Source organism: Eublepharis macularius, chromosome 5 (genome assembly GCF_028583425.1).
Source record: "Eublepharis macularius isolate TG4126 chromosome 5, MPM_Emac_v1.0, whole genome shotgun sequence".
Taxonomy (NCBI): Eukaryota; Metazoa; Chordata; class Lepidosauria; order Squamata; family Eublepharidae; genus Eublepharis; species Eublepharis macularius.
The window spans coordinates 153,424,188-153,448,026 of NC_072794.1; the positions used below are offsets into that span (position 1 = coordinate 153,424,188).

The 23,839-nt window shown below is 42.1% G+C and overlaps 1 protein-coding gene across 3 annotated transcripts in view; it reads right to left on the bottom strand.

Annotated features, from left to right (window-relative positions):
• Nucleotides 1-23,839, bottom strand: part of LOC129331349 (uncharacterized) — a 124,838-nt gene that overhangs the window by 19,811 nt on the left and 81,188 nt on the right. For all 3 annotated transcript variants that reach the window (XM_054981866.1, XM_054981864.1, XM_054981865.1), the window contains 7 exons: nucleotides 17,676-17,787; nucleotides 15,090-15,180; nucleotides 12,479-12,565; nucleotides 8,111-8,263; nucleotides 3,021-3,150; nucleotides 2,855-2,887; nucleotides 1,307-1,410 (listed from right to left, as the gene is read on the bottom strand). In XM_054981866.1, the coding sequence (XP_054837841.1) occupies nucleotides 1,307-1,410; nucleotides 2,855-2,887; nucleotides 3,021-3,150; nucleotides 8,111-8,263; nucleotides 12,479-12,565; nucleotides 15,090-15,180; nucleotides 17,676-17,787 (710 nt within the window). The remainder of the gene's footprint in view (nucleotides 1-1,306; nucleotides 1,411-2,854; nucleotides 2,888-3,020; nucleotides 3,151-8,110; nucleotides 8,264-12,478; nucleotides 12,566-15,089; nucleotides 15,181-17,675; nucleotides 17,788-23,839) is intronic.

Genomic DNA, 23,839 nt, shown 5'->3' on the forward strand with positions numbered 1-23,839 from the left:
CAGAGTTTTGGTACAACAACTGCGAATAATCTAAATCAGTACAAATCATTCTAAATTATCCCTGCTTGTTTTCTCATCGAGGTCTTTCCCACACATGAAATTAGTATGAATCAGACCACTGTCTTTTCTGTATCCCTATTCCAGTGGTAGAACCCTGAAAAAGACTCTTGAAGGTCAAGGAGACTCTATGACCACATCCCAATAGGAGCAAGGGGCTATCACTGGAGGTGGAAATGGGCAACAGTATGTTCCCCCCATCTACACATGTGAGTTTAGATAAAGGAGGACTTTTTTCAAATGGCTGAGATCATTGCATGCCACATTTTCATGCAGCCAGCCAGAGGCTGCAATGTTCTGTCATCGATGACTGAACTTTTCAGGACCCAAGAAAGTTGGGAAATATTGGAAAAAACTATGCAAGTTTCTTGTAGTCCCAGCACCTTCACAGCCTTGTTCCAACAGACATTGGCATGCATTCTAATGTTCCACTCCATGAAATCTGAAGTTTTTTGTCAGTTTAACAAGCCTTGTTCCAATGGAAGTAGCTCTTCTACCAGCAGAAGAGCCATTTAAGTTGGAGAAAAACTTCTTAGGCTGGAGGAAGGCTTCAGACATTGCTGAATGGCATGGTGTAGAATGCATGCCAGTAAAAACCATGTGAATTGTGGGCCCAGCATCAATGATAACATTCAATTTATATATCCAGAGGAGTTCGCCGTGTTAGTCTGTAGTAGCAAAACAGAAAAGAGTCCAGTAGCACCTTTAAGACTAACCAATTTTACTGTAGCATAAGCTTTCGAGAACCAGAGTTCTCTTCATCAGATGCATCCCTGCATTGTCATGCATGTGACGAAGAGAACTGTGATTCTCGAAAGCTTATGCTACAGTAAAGTTGGTTAGTCTTAAAGGTGCTACTGGACTCTTTTCTATTTTTATATATCACCCTTCATAACAACTTAACACCCACATAGAGTGGTTTACACCTAATAGCCTCCATAACTTGAAACAGTCTCATGTATTGCAACAGTCATATATTGTGGCCTGCCAGTCTGACAGCCCAACTGTATAAATTGTTCCAGTCAAGGAGCAAATATGGAAGATTTCTTGGATGTCTGATAGATCGCCATATTTGCTAGTGGGCAGCATGTGTTCTAGTGGCCCATAGACTATAATCTAGACCTGTATTTTTCAGTGACTTCTATGCAAGTTTTTGTAAACTCTCCTATTCACACACCAAACTCCCCTCCTGAAATCCCCCTATGAGATGTTACCCAAAATATGTCAATAAATTCCCAGACCAGATTACCTTTAGTTCTTTGTAGAACTGTGACTCTAATGTCCCTGCCTTGATAACCTTGGGTTTGATTTGTCTTCTGCACTCAACAATGCTTTTTAATTCTTTCTGTAAAACTAATTGCAAAATGGAGAGGAAAGAAATAAGGCATTTATGTATTGCAGTTGAAACTTGATTCCATTGTCTTCAAGCACTGACATTTCTCTCAAAAGCCATCATGAGAAATACAAACACACCTTCTATTCATGGTGGAATGTTATCATTGTTCTCGGTCAAGTATTTTTCTACCATCAGAATTGCAATTGTAAATATCCTGAGAGCTGGTACTTTGACATTTTAAACATATGCTGGGCCTTGCTGTCATTTCATATTCAGCACATCAAGAAGTGGGCATCTGTGGCAAAAAGGTTTACCATGCTCAGCTTGTCACATATGGAGGCACCATTTGTGTGTCAGACAGAGAAACCAATTGGTTTGGTGCTAAATGACTGTTCTAAGTCCTTGATCTTCCGCAGCCCACCTCAAGTTCTCTCTCTTATGTTTTTTTTCCCTTGGCTTACGTGCAAAATATCATCTCATTAGAATAAGAAAATGGGAAATTTTCCTTCAATCCAAATCACCTTTTGATGTGGTATGGAATTATCTCCCACACTTTTACAACTTCTATCTTCCATTTCCCACACTAAAAAATGGGTTGTTCTCAAGGGTGCAATACAGTGTCAGGCAAAACCTCTAAGGCTTTTCTGATAGTGTTAGGTTCTCTATACGCATCACTGCCACTTTTTCCCCAGGGTACTACGGGCCAGTAGCAATGCCAGAGGTATCAACAGATTTTGCCTAAAATGAAATTTTGAGAAGAGCTTGCAAGTTCCTGATCATCCAGAGAATTTCAAGGAAAGCAAAAAGAGTTTCGACGAGAGCAGTGAGATTTCTCCAGAAGGTTCCATACCTCTCTAGTCAACATTAGAGACCTCTTCCTCCTTCTTCATCTGCCACTGTTGATTTTACATAGCCAGGTTATGGAAAATATGATCCATAAACTTAATAGATGAGGGAATCCAAGTCCTACTAGCAGCATATTCCTATTCACTGATTAACAGTGGAATCCTAGCAGAGTCAGTGAGTTTAGAAGGATATAACACTGCTTAGGTTTGTACTGTTACTAACTCAGAGTTTAGATTTGGATTAATTCTGGAGCCTAGTTTCGCAGCCACGCTGAGATTTTCCCTACCTCTTATATCTCTGCTGAGGTCAACAGAGCACTGGTTTAAGGCAAAATGAAATTGAATTCTCTATTTATCAGAGACATCCTAATATATAAATACATATCTATATTTGATTTGAAAACTACATGCACATTATTTAAATATTTCTTCTCAGATTCCCTTGAAGCAACATGACAGGTTAAAATATTGCCATGACAACCACATCCCTCAGTAGTCTGAACCTTTTTACTCCTCTTTGAAACCCTGCCGACTAAATGCAAGAAAACCTGATTCCAGGTGGCTTCACAATGTGTGAAAAATTCTTGTGGTGAATTCTGAAACCGTATTAACATACCTTCAGCTTCAGCACTGAGACCTTTGATGGAAGCTGTAGCAAAACAGGGAGGGAGGGTTAAAAAAAAAAGAAGAAAGAAAGTTGATAAGAGATGGAAATCATGTATATAAGGTAGATGTGGGTGCTTTGAGAAAAGTTGGAAAGACTGGGGTGGGGGGAGTCTTACCTCCAGATACAGTTTTAAATTCTGTCAACTCCTGAGAAAATTCAGCCAAATCAGGATTGTGTAAAAAGATCTGCTCCACAAGGGCATGCAGCAAGGTGAAGCTCTGTTCCCTACCTCGCAGCAATGATAACTACAAAAAGAATACAGCAATAATTGACAGACAAGACAACATGGAAAAACATAAAGATGCTGGGGATGTGAGATTTCCAAGGTGAAAAAAGTGGGAGGAAAATCTCTCTTTAATCATCTGCTCGTTAGACAATATTAAAGAAGGCCTGCGTGAAAAGCACTTCACAGTACTTCTCCAACATCATCCCTGTGAAGGAGGCCACTCTTATTTTTATTTTACAGATTGGGAACTGAGGCTAGAAAGCAGCGCTCTGTGTAAGATACCCATCCTTCACTATGTTCACAGTGTCCAGGCCAATAGGATACATCACTTGCCACTAGGAACTGAAACATATCAAATTTGGGACTGGTGGCATAAGAGATAACAAGAAGGGGTTTAGCTGGACCGAAAAGAAGAACTGTGGAGAGAGCAACTACATCCACAAAGGAAGTTTCCATGAACAAGCAGGCCAAGGCTGGTCAGCTGGTATATGGAGGTGATGGTGAGTGCCCTCAAGTCATAGCTGACTTATAGCAACTCCCTGGTGGAATTTTCATGGCAAGAGACTATCAGAGGTGGTTTGCCATTTCCTGCCTTTGCAACCCTGGTTTTCGTTGGAAGTCTCCCATCCAGTTACTATAACCAAGGCCAACCCTGGCATGCACAGCTGGCCTGTTCCATTTCATCCTCATAATAACTGTGCTGAAGTAGCATAGGCTAGAAATAGTGGCTAGTAGAAAATTTCCTGGGAGTTTATAGGGGGTGGAGTTAGACATTGTGCAGTGTTGCCATGACATCACTCCCAGCTGCATAACTGGAAGTGATGTCACATGCCACCACAACACTCTAGCAACCTTCCAAATCATCTTGGATTTGCCATAGAGATTTTGGGGTATCTAAAGCCTCACAGTGATACATGACATCACTTCCTGTTCTGCAGCCAGAAATGAAGTTACGGCATTGCCATAAAGACTCTTTCTCTATCCCCACTTTCTCCCATGGCTGCTCTAGGAAGCCAGGAGCAAGAGGTAGGAGGTCTCTCACTGTAAGAACGTGAACCCCTATCTCCTAGTCAGTGCTATAAATAACATTTTCCCTGTGAATGCAGAACACTGAAATTACACCCTCCTCTAAATTCCAACATATCTTCATTATAACTTTATTTGTATCTTTTCCTGATTCAAACAGAAAACAATCAGCAAAAGCTGGATTTTTTTAAAAAAAAAACCTGTGTAAATGTTTAAAAAATACTTAGAAGTACTGGTAATTTTTTCCAAAATTTAGTTTTGATTTCACCATCTGAATTACAAGCTAGACTTTGCTGGAAAAAGCTCTTCTGGGCTTCGGGCTTCAGCTGTCCGAGAGAAAGATGAAGCTCTCTTTGGACATCCAGGCTTATTCAGGCCAAAGCTGTTTATAAAGCCTGCCTTGGAGAGACAGGTTCCTTTCCCTACATAAGCCCAGCAGACCATTTGATAACCTATGCTGGGCTTTGAGCTAATTCATGGAGAAGGAAGAACCTGTTTCTCCAAGTGCCTCTCTCTGCAGAGTCTCAGGGCCAAGCTACAAGTGACGAATGACACTTGAACGGCAAGTGGATTGAGTGGAGCGCAAGTGAACATGGAGAAATACATAAATGAAACTGGCTACACATTGATGGTCGGGGGCGGGGGGCAGTGTTCACCAAGACCATAATCTATGGCCTTCTTCCAATTGCAACCACCACTGGAGGTTAAATGGGTGGAGATATCTGAGATATGGCCTTCTCTGTGGTGGTACCTCAGCTGTGAAATACCCTCCTCACAGACAGACCCATGTCACTTTCATTTTTGTCCTTTAGACACCAAATAAGAGACCCAGTTAGTGTGGTGGTTAGAGTGTCGGACTAGGATCTGGAGACCCAGGGCCAAGCTACAAGTGACGAATGACACTTGAACGGCAAGTGTACTTCTCCCTGTTCACTTGCCCTCCACTCAATCCACTTGCCATTCAAGTGTCATTCGTCACTTGTAGCTTGGCCCCTAGGTTCAAATCCCCACTCTGCCAGGGAAGTTTGCTGGGTGACCTTGGGCTACCTACACACGCTCAGTCAAAACTACCTCACAAGGTTGTTGTGAGGATTGAATGGAGGAGACAAGACTGTAAGATGCTTTCGGTCCCTGTTGGGGAAAAGGTGGGATCTAAATGAAGTAAATATAAATATATAACTTAAATTAAAACAGTCTTATCTTCTTAGGCCCTTGGGGAATCATGAAGTAACAGTGCTGCTGCTATTTAACCCTGTTTATTTCATCTGAGTGTTCGTATACGAGGTTAATGTAATATTTTATTTTCTGTAAGTCACCTTGAAGGCCTTTATGAGAGGAATATATAATAAACCCATATACTTCTAAAGTTCTTTTTGCTCAAATAAATGCCTGCTCCTGCCTCCTCTTTTTTTTTGGCTTATATTTTTTGTTTGGAAAAGACAAAATAAGAGAGATCAGGACTATAACTGTGTAAATAAACAGAACAGGTGCTTATGATCTTGGGAATTATCCACATACCAATTTAATATTGAAAATGTGATTTCCCTGGACAAAGACAAAAGGTTTCCCACTCCAATGTAAAACAATATGAAGTGTTCATGTAACATAATGATCTAAGTTTGCTCCGCGGGATCGAGAAAGAGGTTTCCTGGCCAAGAAAGACATTTTTCATCGTGATAGATGTGGTATTTCAGGAGGTATAAAAAAGGAAAACATTCAAACTGGGCCTCAGAATTGTTGCTTGCATCATAAATCATTCATTCAATATTCTGAAATCTTCAGGAAGGGGCGGGGGGGAGATAACTTGCTTTTCTATTTAGAGATGTGGCAGAATTTGATAATATTCTTAAATGTCCAAGGCCACCCAGAGAATACATTCGCAGTAAGACGAGTAGCAGGGAGAGAAAACTGGTGTTATTGCCAAGGGTTGTTTTTTTTTTTTTGCAAGAAAACATTAAGTCCTGTTCTGAATGTGTCCCCTGTCCCCCCGCCCCCAAGGCAGCATTTGGGGGGCATTTTGGGTTATAGTAAGAAGGGAGAGGAAGAAGAGAAAGGTCAAGAAGTCATGCTCCATGGACAGACATCCTTCCATCTGTGGAAATGCTCAGGTGGATCCAAACCCAAGTATGTATCCCTGAGCAGTTGACTAAAGGGCAGAATAAAGACAGATTAAAAATGTAATTCCAACATTTGCTCTCACAGTGGGATTCTTAGGAGGGCTATACCACATTTTTTAAAAAAGAAGAAGCTTCTGTATCCTGAATGTTACATTCAGAAGTGACAAAAATAGTTTAATTCAACTCTTTTTACATGACAGGATAATCCATTTGAATTCCCTCTACACCGCTGCTCATGCATAATATCTGATTCTGTCTCCCAAAAAAGATATCATGATGTTTTGAGCAATATTTACCAATATAAACTGTTTTGTTTTGTCCTCAGTTTCCTGTGCATGTATCTGGTTGAGCAATCATTCTTACAGTAGGAACGATCAAAAAGGCAATGGCTATTCATATTTTGAGATTGTCTTGATGTACTCATAGCTAGTTCAAATGTTAACTGGGGCATATAGTACAGCCTTCAAAAGATATCGGCTTACACAGTCCCCACTCCTACCCCCCCCCAAAAAAACCCTCATGTGCAATCCAAATGGATCAAGGAGGATTCTAGACTGAATTATCCAGTCTGTACACATGAAAAAAATATTTTGATGCATGTAAGGGGAAAAAAATTAAGCAAACCCTCAAGCAAATGTACCTCTGAGGTGAACAAAAATGGCTTTGCTTAATGGCTATATGAGTTTCAAGCCTTTTAACACCTCATGGGTTCAATATCAGATTTCAGCACATGAGGGTGCTTTCAGATGATTCACAATGTAAGACTGTGATATTTTTTTTTAAAAAAAACCTCTTTGATGTGATTTGACTATGCCAAATGGTAATGAGATTTGTCCTTTTATCCTTTTTTCTAAAGGAGGAGAACAAGGAAGAGAATTACAGGACAAGGCAGGAAGAGAATAACAGAGGTTTATAGTTTGGTGTCATGGCTAAGAGCGCGGGACTCTAATCTGGAGAGCCGGGTTTGATTCGCCACTCCTCCACTTGAAGCCAGCTGGGTGACCTTGGGTCAGTCACTTAAGAGCAGCAGGACTCTAATCTGGAGAACTGGGTTTGATTCCCCACTTCTCCACTTGAAGCCAGCTGGGTGACCTTGGGTCAGTCACAGCTTCTTAGAGCTCTCTCAGCCCCATCCACTTCACAGGGTGTTTTGTTGTGGGGATAATAATGACATACTTTGTAAACCACTCTGAGTGGGCATTAAGTTGTCCTGAAGGGCTGTATATTAATTGAATGTTATTATATTATTATAATAATAATTTAATACAGAAGTGTCCATGTATATGGTCTTTTACAGAGTAGCAAAACACACTTTAAAAAATTAGTACCTGCCTCAAGCCAATACAGTGAAGTGGTTGGAATGTCAGACCAGGATCTGGGAGAACAAAACACCCTGTTGAAAGCCCAATCTACCGTGGAAGATTTCTGGGTGACTTTGGGCCAGTCAACTTCCCTCAGCCTAACGTGCCTCACAAGGGTGTTCTGAGGATAAAATGGAGGTGAGAAGAATGTTGTAAGCTGCTTTGGGCCCCCATTGGGGAGAACAGTGGGGTAGACATGAAATAAATAAAGTACAATAATAACAGAGGTTTACAGCCAAAAATTCTAGGGCGGATTTTGCATGTAGGTTCACATACCTACTGGCTTGGATACAGTGTGTTAACTTTTCTGCTTATGTATCACTGGATCTAAGCTAATATTTTCTGGGTTTGTCACAATTATAAGTATCGGAGAGTAAAATAGAATGTAAATCTCAAAAGGCCAACATTATGTAGCTATACTAAGAAACTGGTATGTAAAGTTAAGGAAAATGCATTCGAAAACAAAGACACTTACTTTGGTCAATGAAGAGAGCCGAAACCCTCTGGTCTTCTCTCTCCCAGCCTTTTCATTCAAGTAGTTCCCCATAGTTAAGATATACTCCAGCACAGCAACAAACTTTGGGCTGTCCTGTAGCTGCTTGCATGCATTAATTTTCTGGTTGATAAGCTAGAACATACAAAAAGGGGGGGGGGTAATTAATTTTTCAAAGCTTCTCTCTCCTTTTTTCCCCATCAGTCAGGAATTAGTCTAGAACCAGAAAGTCTTAAGCAGTAAAGCAGGCCTCACTAAAGATATGCAATGAATTGATACTATGTGAATTCTCAAAGACCACAGAGTTCCAGAGCATTTCACATTGCAAGGTGATTTGCATTCCATGTCATCGGCCAGAAGATGAGAATCACCGCAAGATTTATATCCCTTACTGCTGGGACGGAACTGTTCAGCCTAGTAAACTACAGGGTGGAGGGGAAGACAAGCAAAGAATCTCTAGTGTGATCCTTATGATCCTTGGAGCTTTTCGCGCTCCGCAAGTATGAGCTGGGCCACTTCTCCTGGACCCTTTCAGCTCAGAGATACAGTCGTTTTCTGACGTTATATGCTTACTGCAGTCCCGAACTCCCGACCTCAAGCAATCCGTGGTGGCGCGCGCCTGTAATCCCAGTCTAACCACGGGAGGCTGAGGCCGGCGGATCGCTTGAGGTCGAAAGAATCTCTGTGACTGTTTTAGAAACAAAAATGGAATAGGTGATGGGAAGCAGAAAAGAGGTGGATGGTGGAATCTGCTGAACCCTTACCCCACCTAACCATTTTCCACTCTAAATTGCCTTTTCCCGATTGATTCTCCCCACAGGGTTTCAAACGTATTTCCTTTTGCAGATACATCTGTGGAACACTGGGGTGGACAAAGCAATTTGTTTCTGTGCTTTGTTTTGTCTCTCCTGCTGGTCTTGTAAGAAGCAAGGCAGTTTTGCAGAGATCTCCTGTGCAAGCTTGCAAGAGGCACACCCACACTCCCACTCCCAGTAAAACAGATTAGCTGACAACTTGTAATAGGGAATGGTGTTATATACAGTAAGTTTCTTATTTTTCTCTGCTACTACAAGAGTGCAAGTGAACGTGAATCAGCTTCAATAAATATAAGTTTTATCTGTTGCAGTATACTGGGTTGAAGATTGTTTCACCAGACATGATTCCGTGCTTTTCTGACTGTGCAACAAGTCAAGCAAGCCTTTACTGGCATATATAAAATATAAAATTTTTAAATACAGAGACTCCATACAAAATGAGATTAAAATACAGATAGGAGCAGGGCAACAGTGCAGCAAAACCAGTACAGAATATTACTTGTCATGGCTTATAGCCATGGCGCTGTAGAGAAATTTAGCTACTATTTCAGTTATTTCCCCATCTGGGGACTGTGCAACTTTGCTACACCAACTAACAAATATCCCTAATAAGCAGCACTAGAGGGAAATAATGCAATGATATCACACAGTTTGCTATACTACGTACCCAGGTTGTCCTCTCTAGCTTGGAAACTTCCTGGAAATTTGAGAGTGGAGCCTGGGAAGGGCAGAGTCTGGGGAAAGGAGGGAGTTCAACACAGAGATCTGATACCATAAAGTCTGCCTTCCAGAGAAACTGATCTCTGCAATCTGGAGATCACTTGTAATTCCAGGAGAACTTTAGGCCTCAGCTGGAAGTAGGAAACACTACTACATATATATGATTAGGAAGTAGAGAGAAAAAGCCAGCTCAGGCAGTGCACTCTGTCGCTTTTAGTTCTGAGCTGAGAAAAGCATTTTGGAGCTCGTTTCAAGGTAGGTGCGGGGAAAGGGCCATGGCTCAGTGGCAGAGCATCTGCTTTGCATGCAGAAGGTCCCAGGTTCAATCCCCAGCATCTCCAGTTGGGAGGACCAGGCTGTAGGAGATGTGAAAGACTTTTGCCTAACACCCCAGAGAGCCTGTGCCAGTCTGAGTAGGCAATATGAATTTGATGCAGCAGTGGTCAGATTCAGTTTGGTGTGGAGAGAGCCAGAATAGTGTAGTGGTTAAGAGCGGCAGGACTCTAATCTGGAGAACCGGGTTTGAGTCTTCAGTCCTCCACTTAAAGCCAGCTGGGTGACCTTGGGTCAGTCACAGCTTCTCAGAGCTCTCTCAGTCCCACCCACCTCGCAGGGTGATTGTTGTGGGATAATAATAACAGACTTTGTAAACAACTCTGTGTGGGCATTGTTGTCCTGAAGGGTGGTATATAAATTGAATGTTGTTGCTGGAGTTGTTATTAGTAATAGTAGCAGCAGCAGCAGTAGCAGTATTCAGTATAAGGCAGCTTTATGTGTTCAGTTGCAGTCCCAGAATCTTCTCTCCCCTCCACCTTTTCCTTTTCCAAAGATTTCCCAAGAAGCAATGTCTTCCTTGCCTTTCTACATTTAGAGCAACCTAACCTAATAGAGCCACCTGTGGCTAGTTCACTCTTCCACGGCTCCACCAGTGCATTCATGATGAAGCATCTAAACTTCCTTGCCTCCTTTCTTTCTCAGGCTTCTTTAAAAGCAACACAGTATACAAAGGAAGGAGTTTCACAAGACCGCATGTGCAGATGGGCATGCTGTTTTTAGAGAGTCTTGCAGGAATTAACAGGGAAGGGTTAGGATTAGACATGGGCACGAACTGCATTACGAACCAAAAAAACCCACGAACCGCCTGATTGTCTGTTCGCAATCCGGCAGTTCATGAGGGTCCGTGGCCAACGAACCAGCGTTCATTGGAACCCCAATTCATTGCGTTCGCCTGCGGTTCGGGAAGCCAGACAGTCAGGCACCATCAATCAATCCCCTTGGAAATGGAGCTGGGGGAATGCCTGAACTCTGTCTGCACTCCTTCTGTTGCCCTGGAAACCCGAATCGAAGCCCAGCTTACCTTGATCGGCAGGTCTTCCTTCCAACCATGGAGCTGCAAATTGGTTATATGGGAGAAGGCACCCGGGGGAGGGAGGGGGAAGGGGGTGTTCTGTAGCCATGGGCACTCCAATCTCATCCCTGCAAACCCTGATAGGCAGTTCTGATGGCCAACCCCTTGTACACTGGGCCAACATCAACTGGTGGCTCTAATTGTATCGAGTGGGAGTTTCCTGGGGGCCTCAGATTAGAAAGGGTATAACTCCAAGATCCCTTTTACAAACTTGACCAAACTTAGGTGCTGGCTGGAGGAGAGACTGCTAAACACTCCCTGTGAATATGGGCTCTCTAAGTGCAATGGGGGCCATTCTGAGCCCCACAAACCATGAACCGTGAACCGGTTCGGTAACGGGAAATGTTCATTTCAGTTAATTTGTCCGGGCTCGTCAGCAGCACCGAACCATGAACCGCAGGTTTGTTAATTTTTTGGGGTTCATGCCCATGTCTAGTTAGGATTAACAGGTTCCATTCCCAGATAGGGGCAGTAGAGGAGGTAAGGCTAAAATGGTGAAAAGGTGATGTGATTATGGAGGAAACAGGTGGATATGATGGGTGGTAGGGAACAGTCAGGCAAGATATTGCCTTCTCTCCCAAATCTACCTGAGGTGTACCTTGCTTACTACCCTTGAGTGAACCCTCTGAGAACTTGATGATATATATATTTTGGTTTCTGTTTTGGAGCAACTGGAAAATTTTCAATCGGGTTCATTTCCAGTTTCCTGAAAAGCCTCTCCAATTCAGTTTTTGGGTTCAGGTTCAAGTTCAGTTTAATTCCTTGCTTGAAAGTCCTGCAGAATCATCTTATCTCTATTTAGACTCTGGGCTAAGAGCTGCATGTTTATTATTATATGAAGTCTCCTATCCTAGTCTGGATGCAATGCTTGAGTTCCTAGGCAGTGTTTGAGTAAGTAAACAAGAATAACAAACCTCTCAAAAATTAAATTTCAAAACAATGTCTACAAGGTATCAGCTATGCTGATTGGCATGGGCTGTGTCATCGTTCATGAGGTATTACCTTCTGGAGGTGCTATTTCCGCTAATGAACTCTCACAGGTTTTGATTTGCCCAAGGCTATTTTAGATACCCCAGCAGGAAGTGCATATTGTATTTCAAATCTAGATGATCTCAAATTTACTTTCATGCTAGTTATGACTCTCTCGGCTATAAAATCCAGGAGCCAACATAGATCATCAAAACCTTTTCCCACATTTCTTTTGAATAATGCAGTGGAATGACAACTTATACATCAGGCTGCATGCAATATTACAATATGAATGTCAACAGCGCTACTGGTTAGTTGCTTTCTTTCCAAGGAAAAGATCACATTGCGTATGCGTCGGCTTTTAAAATTTACACTGAGGACATCTGGTGCGTTACTGTGATACCACACACACATCAAAAAACTTATCATGCCACTTACGGGCTCCAGCTCTGCCATGGATGCTGGAAGTTCACGGACTGCAAGCAGGAGGTCCAGCTTTTGTCCTATGTTAGGTATTTTACAGATCTGCATAAAGATGGGGAGATGTTGGTTCAATTTGCCAGCCATCATATACATATACATTCAAAACTGCCGTATACCACTTATCTAGGGCGATATACCACTTATCTAGCCCTCTCTTCTGAGCACTGTTCCCCAATGTGGCACCCATTCCATGTTTCAGGAAAGTGGGTAAGGCTCTTGCCTGGCAGGGCTTGTGGTTGGCAGGTGGCTTCAGCTTTGAAGCTGCTGCTGACAGAGAAAAGAATAAACTGCAAACCTTCCTCAGGTGCAGATCTCATACTAGGAGTAGGGGTAAATGTGGCTGTTATTTGTTGATGGTAGTGGAAATGAGGCTCTCCACAAGCTGCAGAGTGAGTAATACTGTTACTATGTACTGAAACCTGAAACAGTTCTCCAATGTCTTAGCAGGGGGCATTCCTAGTCCTAGTACATGGTGGTGGTTATAGCTGACTTATGGTGACCCCTGCTGTCATTTTCATGGCAAGAGACTAAATGAGGTGGTTTGCCATTGCCTGACTCTGCAACTCTGGTCTTCGTTGGAGGTGTCCCCTTAAATTACTAACCAAGGCCGACTCCGCTTAACTTCCAAGATCTGATGGGATCAGGCTTGCCTGGGCTATCCAGGTCATGGGATCCCTTTAACTGGAGAGGATGAGGACTGAACATTGGGCTTTACAATATGGGCATAATACTATATAACCACATAATACATGGTGGTTGAACAGATGAATGAGAGGAATTCTAGTGATGCAATCCTAAACAGAGTTACACTTTTCTAAATCCATCAAAGCAAATGGACTTAGAAGAGAGTAACTTTTTTAGGATTCCACTGCAGGTGTATTCGCTGTGTAGCCTAGACTGTGTTGTTAGATTCACCTCTCCCTGTTATTCATGTACATCACAGAGGACAGGGGTCCCCAACCCCCAGGCCGCGGACTGGGATTGGTCTGTGGCCTGTTAGCAACTGGGCCGCACAGGAGGTGAGTGGCGGGCAGCGCAGAGCCGGCTCCACCGAGCAGGAGAGGTAGGCCATCACCATCTTGGGAGGGGCAGCCATGCCTCACCTGGCCGGCCCTGCACTTTTCATTAGAAATATCACCTCGCCTGGCCGGCTGACCACATCACGACCACAGCCACACCAACCACAGCACAAGGCAGCAACTGTGCGTGTGCCAGCTGGGAGCGGGAGGAGAGACCCAGAGGCATGATGGGAGTCAGCCGGCCAGGCAAGGTGATATTTCTAATGAAAAGTGCAAGGCCGACCATGTGAGGCACAGACAAGCCCTGCCCCCCGGGTCCAAGGAAAAATTGTCTTCCATGAAACCTGTCCCTGGTGCCAGTAAGGTTGGGGACCGCTGACAGAGGAAATATTACTACAGAGGTCCAACTTTACTGCTATTCTTTATTGTATGTAATACAATGTTTTCACTACACTCCAGTTTTGTAATCTCTATTGCCTGTGTCTTATGATGCTTTTATTGCATCGTTCTCTAATTATGTGTGTTGTATGTATTATACTGTTCTTATAACATTGTTTTAGTTGTAAGCCACCTCTGGCATGATTGAGAAAGGTAGACTATAAATAAAGTAGTAGTTCTAGAAGAAAATAAGACCAAAGGTGGGAAATTTGCCACCAGGATGCCTATCCTATGGGAAATACATTGACTAAGTATTTGATGGAATAATAGAATCACAATTGTTTAAACAATCCAAAAAATTCTCTATAAATGCTAAATACAATTCTCAGTGCAAGAAGGCTTTGAATCTTCATGCCAGAGCCAAATGCTTTTTATAGACTGGAAAAACATGGATGTTGTTAAATATCAAACATTTGTGCAAAGCAGGATATTCGTACTGACTGGCTGCTAGATCCGTAAGTACTCCCCTGTATTGATAATGAAGAGCAAATAATTAAAGACAATATTAAAGATACTAATGGACCCAGAGAAGATGTGAGGAATTAAAGTTATAACTGTAAATGCCATAAAATTGTGCAGGGTGGGGGGGATATACCCTCTCTCATCATTTTAAAAGATCATAGCTTACACTTTCAACCTGGCATCAATATGATACTCACGAGAGGTATCTTCCCTTGTACCGCATACCCCACTTGAAATGGTCCACATTGACTTTAGCTAAATCCAAAGTTTGCAAAGATTTTTTTTATCACGTTGGGCCAAGCTACACATGACGAATGACACTTGAACGGCAAGTGTATTTCTCCCTGTTCACTTGCCCTCCACTCAATCCACTTGCCGTTCAAGTGTCATTCGTCATGTGTAGCTTGGCCCTTTGTTTCTAATCCTAAGATTTTAAAGTGGCTTTCAGGAATCTCCTGATCAGGTCAGGAAACTTGAATACATAAAACAGCCAATTATCTGCCAATAATTTGTTTTCAATAAAGTTTCCTGAGCTGCATTTTTTCAAAGTTCTAAACTGAGCACAAAACAGTCACAGGGAAAACAAAGGAAGCAAACAATAAGACAATGTGCAAAATCATGACTTTAATCTCAGATATACTTCTTACTTCTAACATAAACTGATCCACCAGGTGTAGTTCTGAAGGAGATCCTTTGAAAGACTGATACATTTCTATATCTTTTAAAGTAGGCTGGTATCTGTGGGAAATCAATACAAATTATCACTCCCAGCTCCAAGAGGACAGTGGCACATAATTGATGTCTTTGTAGACAACATTATAATAATGTAAAAAGGTTATTTTTCCCTCCATTATTTTACTGAGTTTTAATTTTTGAAGAACATTGAAAAATATGTGCAAATAAGCAAAAAATGGCTTCTTATATTAAATAAATAATTTCAAACAAAAAAAATCCTTGAAATTTCGCATATATTTGACTAATAGGTAAGAGGATAGGTCTTTTATACTCTCTGCCTGAAATCCCATCGCTGCTACTATCTTAAGAGGATACCAGTTGGTACAGAAATTAGCCTCTGCTTCACATTGTGCTTCAAGGTTTCATTTTGTCCACTGTGCTGCTTAATGTCTACATGAAGCTGCCAGAAGAGACGCTCCAGATATTTGGAGCATCAATATGCTGATTACACGCACCTGTCCATTTAAATCCAAAGAAGTGGTGGAAATATTTAATCAGTATCAGAAGGTAGTGAGGAACTAGATGAGACAAAAGTACAGCACCCCTGGCAGCTTTGGGGTTGGGCAAGGGGAGGACACAATGTATTAACATCATATCTTGATGAAAACCTAGATTTTACATCAGTGCATCAGCTGACACTCTGGACTCCCCCCCCCCAAACTCTATGGTATTCCCATAGAGTTTGGGGGATATTCCACAATATCAGATGATGTACTGATATCACACCTGGGCTTTTGCCCAGACTTGACATCAACGTGTTGTGCCATGTCATTTCCACTCCCAAAGTTCTCCCACTGGTCTTGGATGCAAGGGTAGACGGGAGGGCCAGACCAGCAGATCATGGTCCATCAAAAATACGCAAAATGCAAGGGTGGCTGAATCAGTGTTCAACATGGATGGGGTTCTGCTTCCTCTGAAAGATCAAGGTCACGGCTTCACAATGTTTCTGGGAGGGTGCTGGGTTGCCTTTTTCCTGCTTGGGCTGTGTCCATTCTGGAAAAATACATCCTAGTTAGTTACTATTACATATGGGCTTGGATCTACCAGAGTTCTCAGTGGAAAGAAGGGATTTCCTTCCAGGGAGTGGACTTCCCCCAAATGCTGTTCTAAGGGGACAGGGGACCTCCAGTGCTGTAACTATGTTGCAATCCTTCTGATATGTGCAATCATCACCATGTGTAGCATGGTGTCATTTTTCCACCTCAGTACATGCATACCAGCCACCAGATTAAATTGGGATCCAGTATGTGCATTTCAAAGCAGAAGAAACAGTAAGTATGCATCATATGTAGGATTGTATGAGGCACCTTTGTCCTGTATGCACAGTCAGACATAGTGACTGAACAAGACTTCTCTCTAAATGATACAAACCATAGTCCAGCAGTTGATATGCATTGATATTACCTATTGCATATCCCTCATAAAACCTGTGGTTTACAGATTTTGCTGTTTCGCCTGTTAAAACCAATGATGTATCTGAACAAGACAGCTAATTCATAACCCTCGTGGCTAATTTTGGATCATTAGTAATTTTTGCAGGAAATTTCTCTATTAAGTCCCCCTCCCCTGTATATATGCCAGGGATGCCACTGTACTCTGGGGGAGCTCACACAGCCGGAGTATCTTGCTGGCATGATGTGAGGTTGTGTCCAAGAACTCCTACATACACTCTCTTCCCTTTGTCTGTTACTAGGAAAGATCCATACAGTAAGTGAGCTTTGTTTCAGGGTAACTTATCCAACATCTCACTCCAGAACCCCAATAAGTTTCCAAGGACACAGTCTGGCAACCGTTGATTTAATATATAATAATATAATTTGATCGGCTCTGCACTTAGATTTCAACTCTGGGCATATGAAATCTCAGTTTATTGAAACAGAGCTTTGCTTGTAAGCTATTGGTTTTTTTTTTTCCCCTGCCATGCAGGGAACACTTGAAACAGCCTTACCCTTACTGTGGCTGTAGCAGCAGCACCATTCTCCACAGGAGACTTTGGAATGGCATGGAAAATTTCCAAAGCAGCATCACAAAAACTCTCCATTGTAAGTAGACAAATCATATAGAGAGTGGTGTTGGGTGTTATTAAAATGACACATGGTAAGGCATTATAGAAAGGGTTTTTTACCCCCAGGCAGCCACAGTATGATGATTTGTTAAAAATATAAGAATGTCTCTCAGTTCTGTCAGCTTCAGTGGGATTAATTCCATTTAAACCCAAGTCATTTGGCTCAACAGTTTCTGGATTGGTCTATTTTGTTGCTTGCTCCGCTTAAAGCTTAGCATTACCAGCTGAAAGATGGCTTGCGGTTGTTTTGGAGAACAATGAGTAATAGCGAAGAAAAAATTTTAGATACATCCCTAATTTCCAATGCAGCAAGCAGGGAACCTCAGCTGCTTCGGTAAACACATCCTCTGGCTTTCCTTTTCATTTGACAAAAACGATGCTGTTTTCAGAAGTAATATCTATCATAAATAAAGGATTGTATCCAAAAGGTTACCTTCTTAGTGCTGTAATCTGCTCATCACTAAGTCCACCACTGTCTTCATGTATAATGTATAATTTTTCTTTCAGCTGGCTTGGCCTTATGCGGAAACTTTTAAGAAAAATGTCTGGGGGGAAACGATTCTTTGATTACTTGTAGATAAATGCACAAGGGGCCGGGGGTGGGGGGAGGACATCAGAATATAGCAGAGTTGATTCCCCTACAGAGTTAGCTTTGCTTTCTGCCCATGAAAAGCTAAGATGAAAAGTTGGTGTTCCAGTATTCTTAAGTACAAATACCACCAATGCATCCATATGTATATATTTGATTAAAGTGTAACTGAGGCATTAGATAGATGCACAATCAAGATACTGTCACACGGATGTACTCAGAAGCTTACTGCTAAAAGATGTTAGTTTATTGAAGAATTTTAAAAATGACTTCATGGATCTCAGAACAGGCTTTACTCTGTCCATCGTTTTCCACACTGGCCAGTCAATTTCTTCAGAAGCTCAAATGCTAGCCTTGAAGATAACGGTCATCACTTGTTGGTTGTTCACGACAACTGGCAACTAGAGGTATGCTGCCTCTGAATTGGGAGAGTCTATTTAACTTTCATAGCCATTTATTTATTTATATTTTAAATCCTGCTTTACTCTCCAGTGGGGTCTCAAAGTGGTTGAGAGCGTTGTTCTCCCCTCCTCCATTTTAACCTCGCAATGATCTTCCTAAGAAGTAGATTAGGCTGAGAGTCTCTGTACAAGAAATGAATTACACGAGGACACTCAAGTGAAGGAAGACAAATGTTAGCTGGGAAACTGAGTTTTAATAGACAGATCAGAAGTCTCTGTCAGTGTCATCTCTCTAGAACTGGCAAAGGTCACTCCTCAGTAGAGATGGGCACAAACCGAAATACAACCCAAAATTCAGCAAGAACCAGGTCAGTTAGTGGTTCACAAACCAGAGGTTCATCAGAGCCCATTTCTGACAAACCGCCACGAACTTTAGGCTGGTTCATTTGGTTCATCACTGCAGACAGCCTGGCGCTGATCAATCAGTTTCCTAGGCAACAGGGGATGGACTTTCTGGAGACCTTCTGCTGACCCAGGCTTTCTGCTGGCCCGGAAGTGATGATTTGCTAGCCCGGACGTGACGCTTTGGTTAACCAAATGAACTGGTTTGTAAACCAGGGCAGGTTTGAGAAAGTTTGTGGTTCATGGTTCGTGAAATGCAACAAACCACGAACCACACAGTTTGTTTTTTTTCCAGTTTGTGCCCATCCCTACTCCTCAGGGGGTTTGTTTATTTTCTCTTCACATCTGGAAGGGGAGGTGAAATTGACAGAGCCTTCAGGGAGGTGAAGTGAAATAAACCCTCTGAGAAGCTATAGTTGCTGGCTCTAGAGAGGTGAAATTGACAGAGCCTTCCAATCTATCTTTTTAACTACCCATTGCATCTCCTTTCACTTGAGCATCCCCATGTAATTTGTCTCATGTAGAGAGACTCTGAGAGAAAGTGATGGGTCCAGAGTCACCCAGTGAGTTTCTATGGCAGAGTGGGGATTCAAACCTTGATCTCTCATATCTAAGTCAGACACGCAAATCACTGCCCCTCACCAGCTCTCCATTTATAAATTCTAAATTAAATTGCCCAACATTCTTTAAAATAATAACAACAACAATTTGATTTATATACCGCCCTTCGGGACAACTTAACATCCACTCAGAGTAGTTAGCAAGTATATTATTATTATCCCTAGAACAACAAGCACCCTGTGAGGTAGATGGGGCTGAGAGAGCTCTGGAAGAGCTGTGACTGACTCAAGGTCACCCAGCTGGCTTCAAGTAGAAGCGGGGGGAATCAAACCTGGTTCTCCAGATTAGAGTCCTGCCACTCTTAACTACTACATCAAACTGGGTCACATGCAAAAACTCCAACAAAACATACTTTCATTTGTTTGGAATAAAAATTGTCTTAGTTTATGATGGTAGTGAGAAGAGGTTGATTATCGTTTTACCAGTTGCATTTTTGGCAATCAAGAATATATAATTCCATTTCAGCTTCTCCATTTACATTGCATGCATTAGAAACAGTTATACTCCAGAGGGCAGTTGTTGTCAGAGATTCTATTTAAGGAAATCCTTTCCATGTTGACTTCTTTGCTGCCATGTCTGCCACGTCTGCCATGATTCTGGACTATGATCTAGGTTTTGTGCTCAACTAGCTAGGATTTGGGGACCTTACTGTCATCCGTACATTAACTTAAAATACATCCAGCCTTCCCCTGTGTCTTCACATGGCAGGGAAAATTCAGTAGTGATGGCTAAGTTATCTTTGGAAACTTGTCCACCATTAATGACTCTGCCACTCAAAAATTCCTACGATTCTTCATTACACAATTTGAAAACAACTGCAATAGAACAACAATTATATATCCACTGATCAAACAGTATACAGATCAAAGAGCTCGGAGATTCCACTGCTCAGTTAGTACCCCAATTCTCTGGATGGTGCTAACTCTCATCGTCTTGAAAATTAGAATTCCACACAACAACTGAATGGTGGTCCACATAAGAATTCCCATTCCATTAAAAAAAAAAGCTTTATTTTCATGTAATATCCAAGACAACCTGAATCTGATCTACAACCTGTTAATTAAGCAGTTTCCAACACTGCTACACCTATTTCTCCAAGGTATATTTGTAGCAAAGTTTGAGATAGGAGATTACTCCCGTAAGTATTGTCTTCTTTCAATTCCCATTCCCTCCCCAAAACTGCTTGCATGATGAGTCAGCCAGCTTGGAGTAGTGTTTAAAGTGCTAAACTAGGCTCTGAGGGGCCCAGGTTCAAATATCTACTTTGCCATGACGTTTGCTGGATGACCTTGGGCCAGTTACTCTCCTTCCACCTAACCTACCTCACAGGGTTGTTGTGAAGAAAAGATGGGAGAGAGGAAACTAAGGCACACTTCCTGAGCTGCCTGGAGAAACAGCAGGATAAAGATTTACAAAATAAACATATGGCACTCCTAGAATGGGCAGGGCCTGAGTGAATTGTTCGTTAACAAAAAAAAAAGTGCCCATCCTATCTGAATTTACCATTACCAATGCTTCAGCAGAACAAATTGTACTCCACTATGTCCTGTTCTAGACATGCTCTCTGAGATCTGGATTATAATTTAGTAAAAACAATTGGGGCCTTGTGCAAATAACTGAGGAAATGGGAGCAAAAGACACCAGGAACACCAATATCACATCCCAGAAGCAGTTAGGATGCAGGAAAAGATCTTGGCAAAGTGTTTCTGCCCAGGAGCAACCTGTTCTAGGCATAGAGATGTGAGGCACATCCCATTTGCTGGTTCACATATTGGCCTCTATGACCCTCTATTGCCAGGGTAGAGTGGCCATTTCTTCCACTATAACTAGAGCAGGAGACTTCCTGCCCTGGAGCCAGGGTGTTTACCTCCACTCAGTAGAGCAGTGAAGTGAAAAAAACATTGTGGTGACATCACAACATCGCCTCTGGTGTGAAAACAGAAGTGGTTTTAGCATGTTGGCATGATGCTCTAGGATTTCCCCCCAAATCCATGATAAAACCATGAAGTTTTTGTGGCATCCTAGAGCATCATGCCAATGCTCTGATGTCACTTCCAGGTTCACACTAGAAGTGACAATATGGCATGACCATGACACCTGTTTTGTATGTCCCACCCTCTACAACTCTGATGTCACTTCCAGGTTGACACCAGAAGTGACAACACAGCATGACCATGACACCTGTTTTGCATGTCCCACCCTCTACAACTCTGATGTCACTTCCAGGTTTACACCAGAAGTGACAACACGGCATCATCATGACACCTGTTTTGCATATCCCACCTTCTACAACTCCCAGTAGTTGGCAGGATTTGGTAAGTAACGCTTTGCTAAGGATATTGCCAGGCAGGATCACAGGAGTTATCCTTGTTAGAATAGAATAGTTTTTGGAGTACAGAACTAGGGATGCTGACTTCCTGGGGAAAAAAAAGACTTGTCCCTTCAATATTATTTACCAGATTGTGCTATTTATCTCTATGCTATGAAAAGCTTCAGCTTCCCATTTCTATGAATTAAGCCTCTATTAAAATGGCAGGGATATTTTTCTCCAGGCCTGTTAATCTGAACTCAGAGTCAAAGTTAATTCATGTTGTAATGGGGACCAGGGTAGTGGCATGTAGTTCCTCATTGTGAAAAGAGCTCTGTCATCTCAGAGCTTCACTGAATACCCTCAAAGTGTCCAATAACATCTCACAGCCTTATGTTTTACAGCCCTGGTGTATGAGCTTCCTACCCGCCCTGCTTCTGAGGGTGCTCTGACATAAGAGCCAGTTTGGTGTAGTGGTTAAGAGTGCGGGACTCTAATCTGGAGAACTGGTTTTGATTCCTCACTCCTCCACTTGAAACCAGCTGAGTGGCCTTGGGCTAGTCACATCTCTTTCAGAGCTCTCTCAGCCCCACCCACCTCACAGGATGATTGTTGTTGTGGGGATAATAATAACATACTTTGTAAACCACTCTGAGTGTAGCATTGTCCTGAAGGGCGGTTTAAGAATCAAATGTTATTATTATGTTATTATTATAAAGAACTAGACCAACTTCGAGCATCAGGAAAAGGGGAGTACCCTTCCACCAGTTGTTACTATATGGTAAGAAAAGAAAAGGGAATTCAATGATCTCACAATGATGAACATAATTAGCTTCCCATAATTAGTGTTCTAAGGGAACATTCTGCATTGAACTTCACCTTGTTTTACCGTTCCCAACTTCTTTTAATTTTCTCTCTTCTAAAAAAAAATCCTGCAATACAGTCTAATAACTACTGCTGACACGTTATTCATGTGCAATTTGTTAAAGAAAACATTGTACTTGAACATCTCCCTTCCCACTCAGGCAGCTTTTTCTCACCCTCTTGCACAGTTATCCCTTCCTCCTCTACCAAAGGGTGCCTGCCTTTCCTATTCTGGCAACCACAAAAAGGACCTCAGTGTGTAAAATACAAAACAAAACAGCAGACACCATGTCGCATGCACCGTGTCGCATTGCTGCATAGACTTCAGATGGTTTCCTATCAGAAGCCATTTTGAATCCATTCACAGAAAGGCAGGATATAAAACTACAATCCTAAACAGCATTACTTCCTTATAGCTCCACTGAAGTAAATGGGATTTGATAGGTATAACTCTGTTTAGGATTGCACTGTAAATGTTTCATGTAAGTCCTGGCAGCCACCAGTTCTCCCATTCACTCTGCCTCTCTAAATGACCTATCTTCTGCCCTCATCTACAACAGAACAGCAAGAATTCATCATCTGAAGGTGAAAGACAGATGACACAGGACGAGGGTTGCCAGCTCCAAGTAGGGAAATTCCTGGAGATCTGGGGAATGAAACCTGGAGAAACCTGGAGAAAGTGGGGTTTGGGGAGGGAAAGGACCTCGGCATGGCATAATTCCATAGAGTCCACCCCCCAAAGTTGCCATTTTCTCTGGGTGAACTGACCTCTGTGGCCTGGAGACCAGTTGTAACTCCAGGAGATCTCCAGCAACTACCTGGAGACTGGCAACCCTACACAGGACCATGGGGTGAAAAAAGGAGGGGCCATGTCTTCCTGGACTAGGGAAATTTAGAGGGTAATATCTATGCTCAGACTGCATGGTGGCAACTCCATCTTCCTGAATTATCAGCGTAATCAATTTATTCTTTTGAGAACTAAGTTCACTAAGTTCAAGGAAACCTGAGCCAAGGAAAAGCAGCGCAGTGCCTCCATGCCAAAAACTCAATCAAAAATAGATGAAAGCAGGGATTTGTTCAATTTGCAAAGCAGAAAAGAGAGGTTTCCTAAAACGGAGAGGATTAAAAAAGCACCGTTTAAAGATGTGATCTTTTATCCTCATCACCATCTTTTTCAACATTCCCTTCCCCTCTGACACTTTTATCTGTCAGTCAATGAAGTGGTAATTCTGATAATTTTTCTTTTCAGTCCAGGTGTTCCAATTAAAATTGGCAAACAGATCTAAAATGGTGCCTTTGTTTAGTTGCATCCATAGAGGTGAAATGATAACACTTTCATAAATATACTTGTTCTAAATACTTAATTTTAACTTTTGGAAAAACAGAGTTATGCTATATCAGACTTTCTAGAA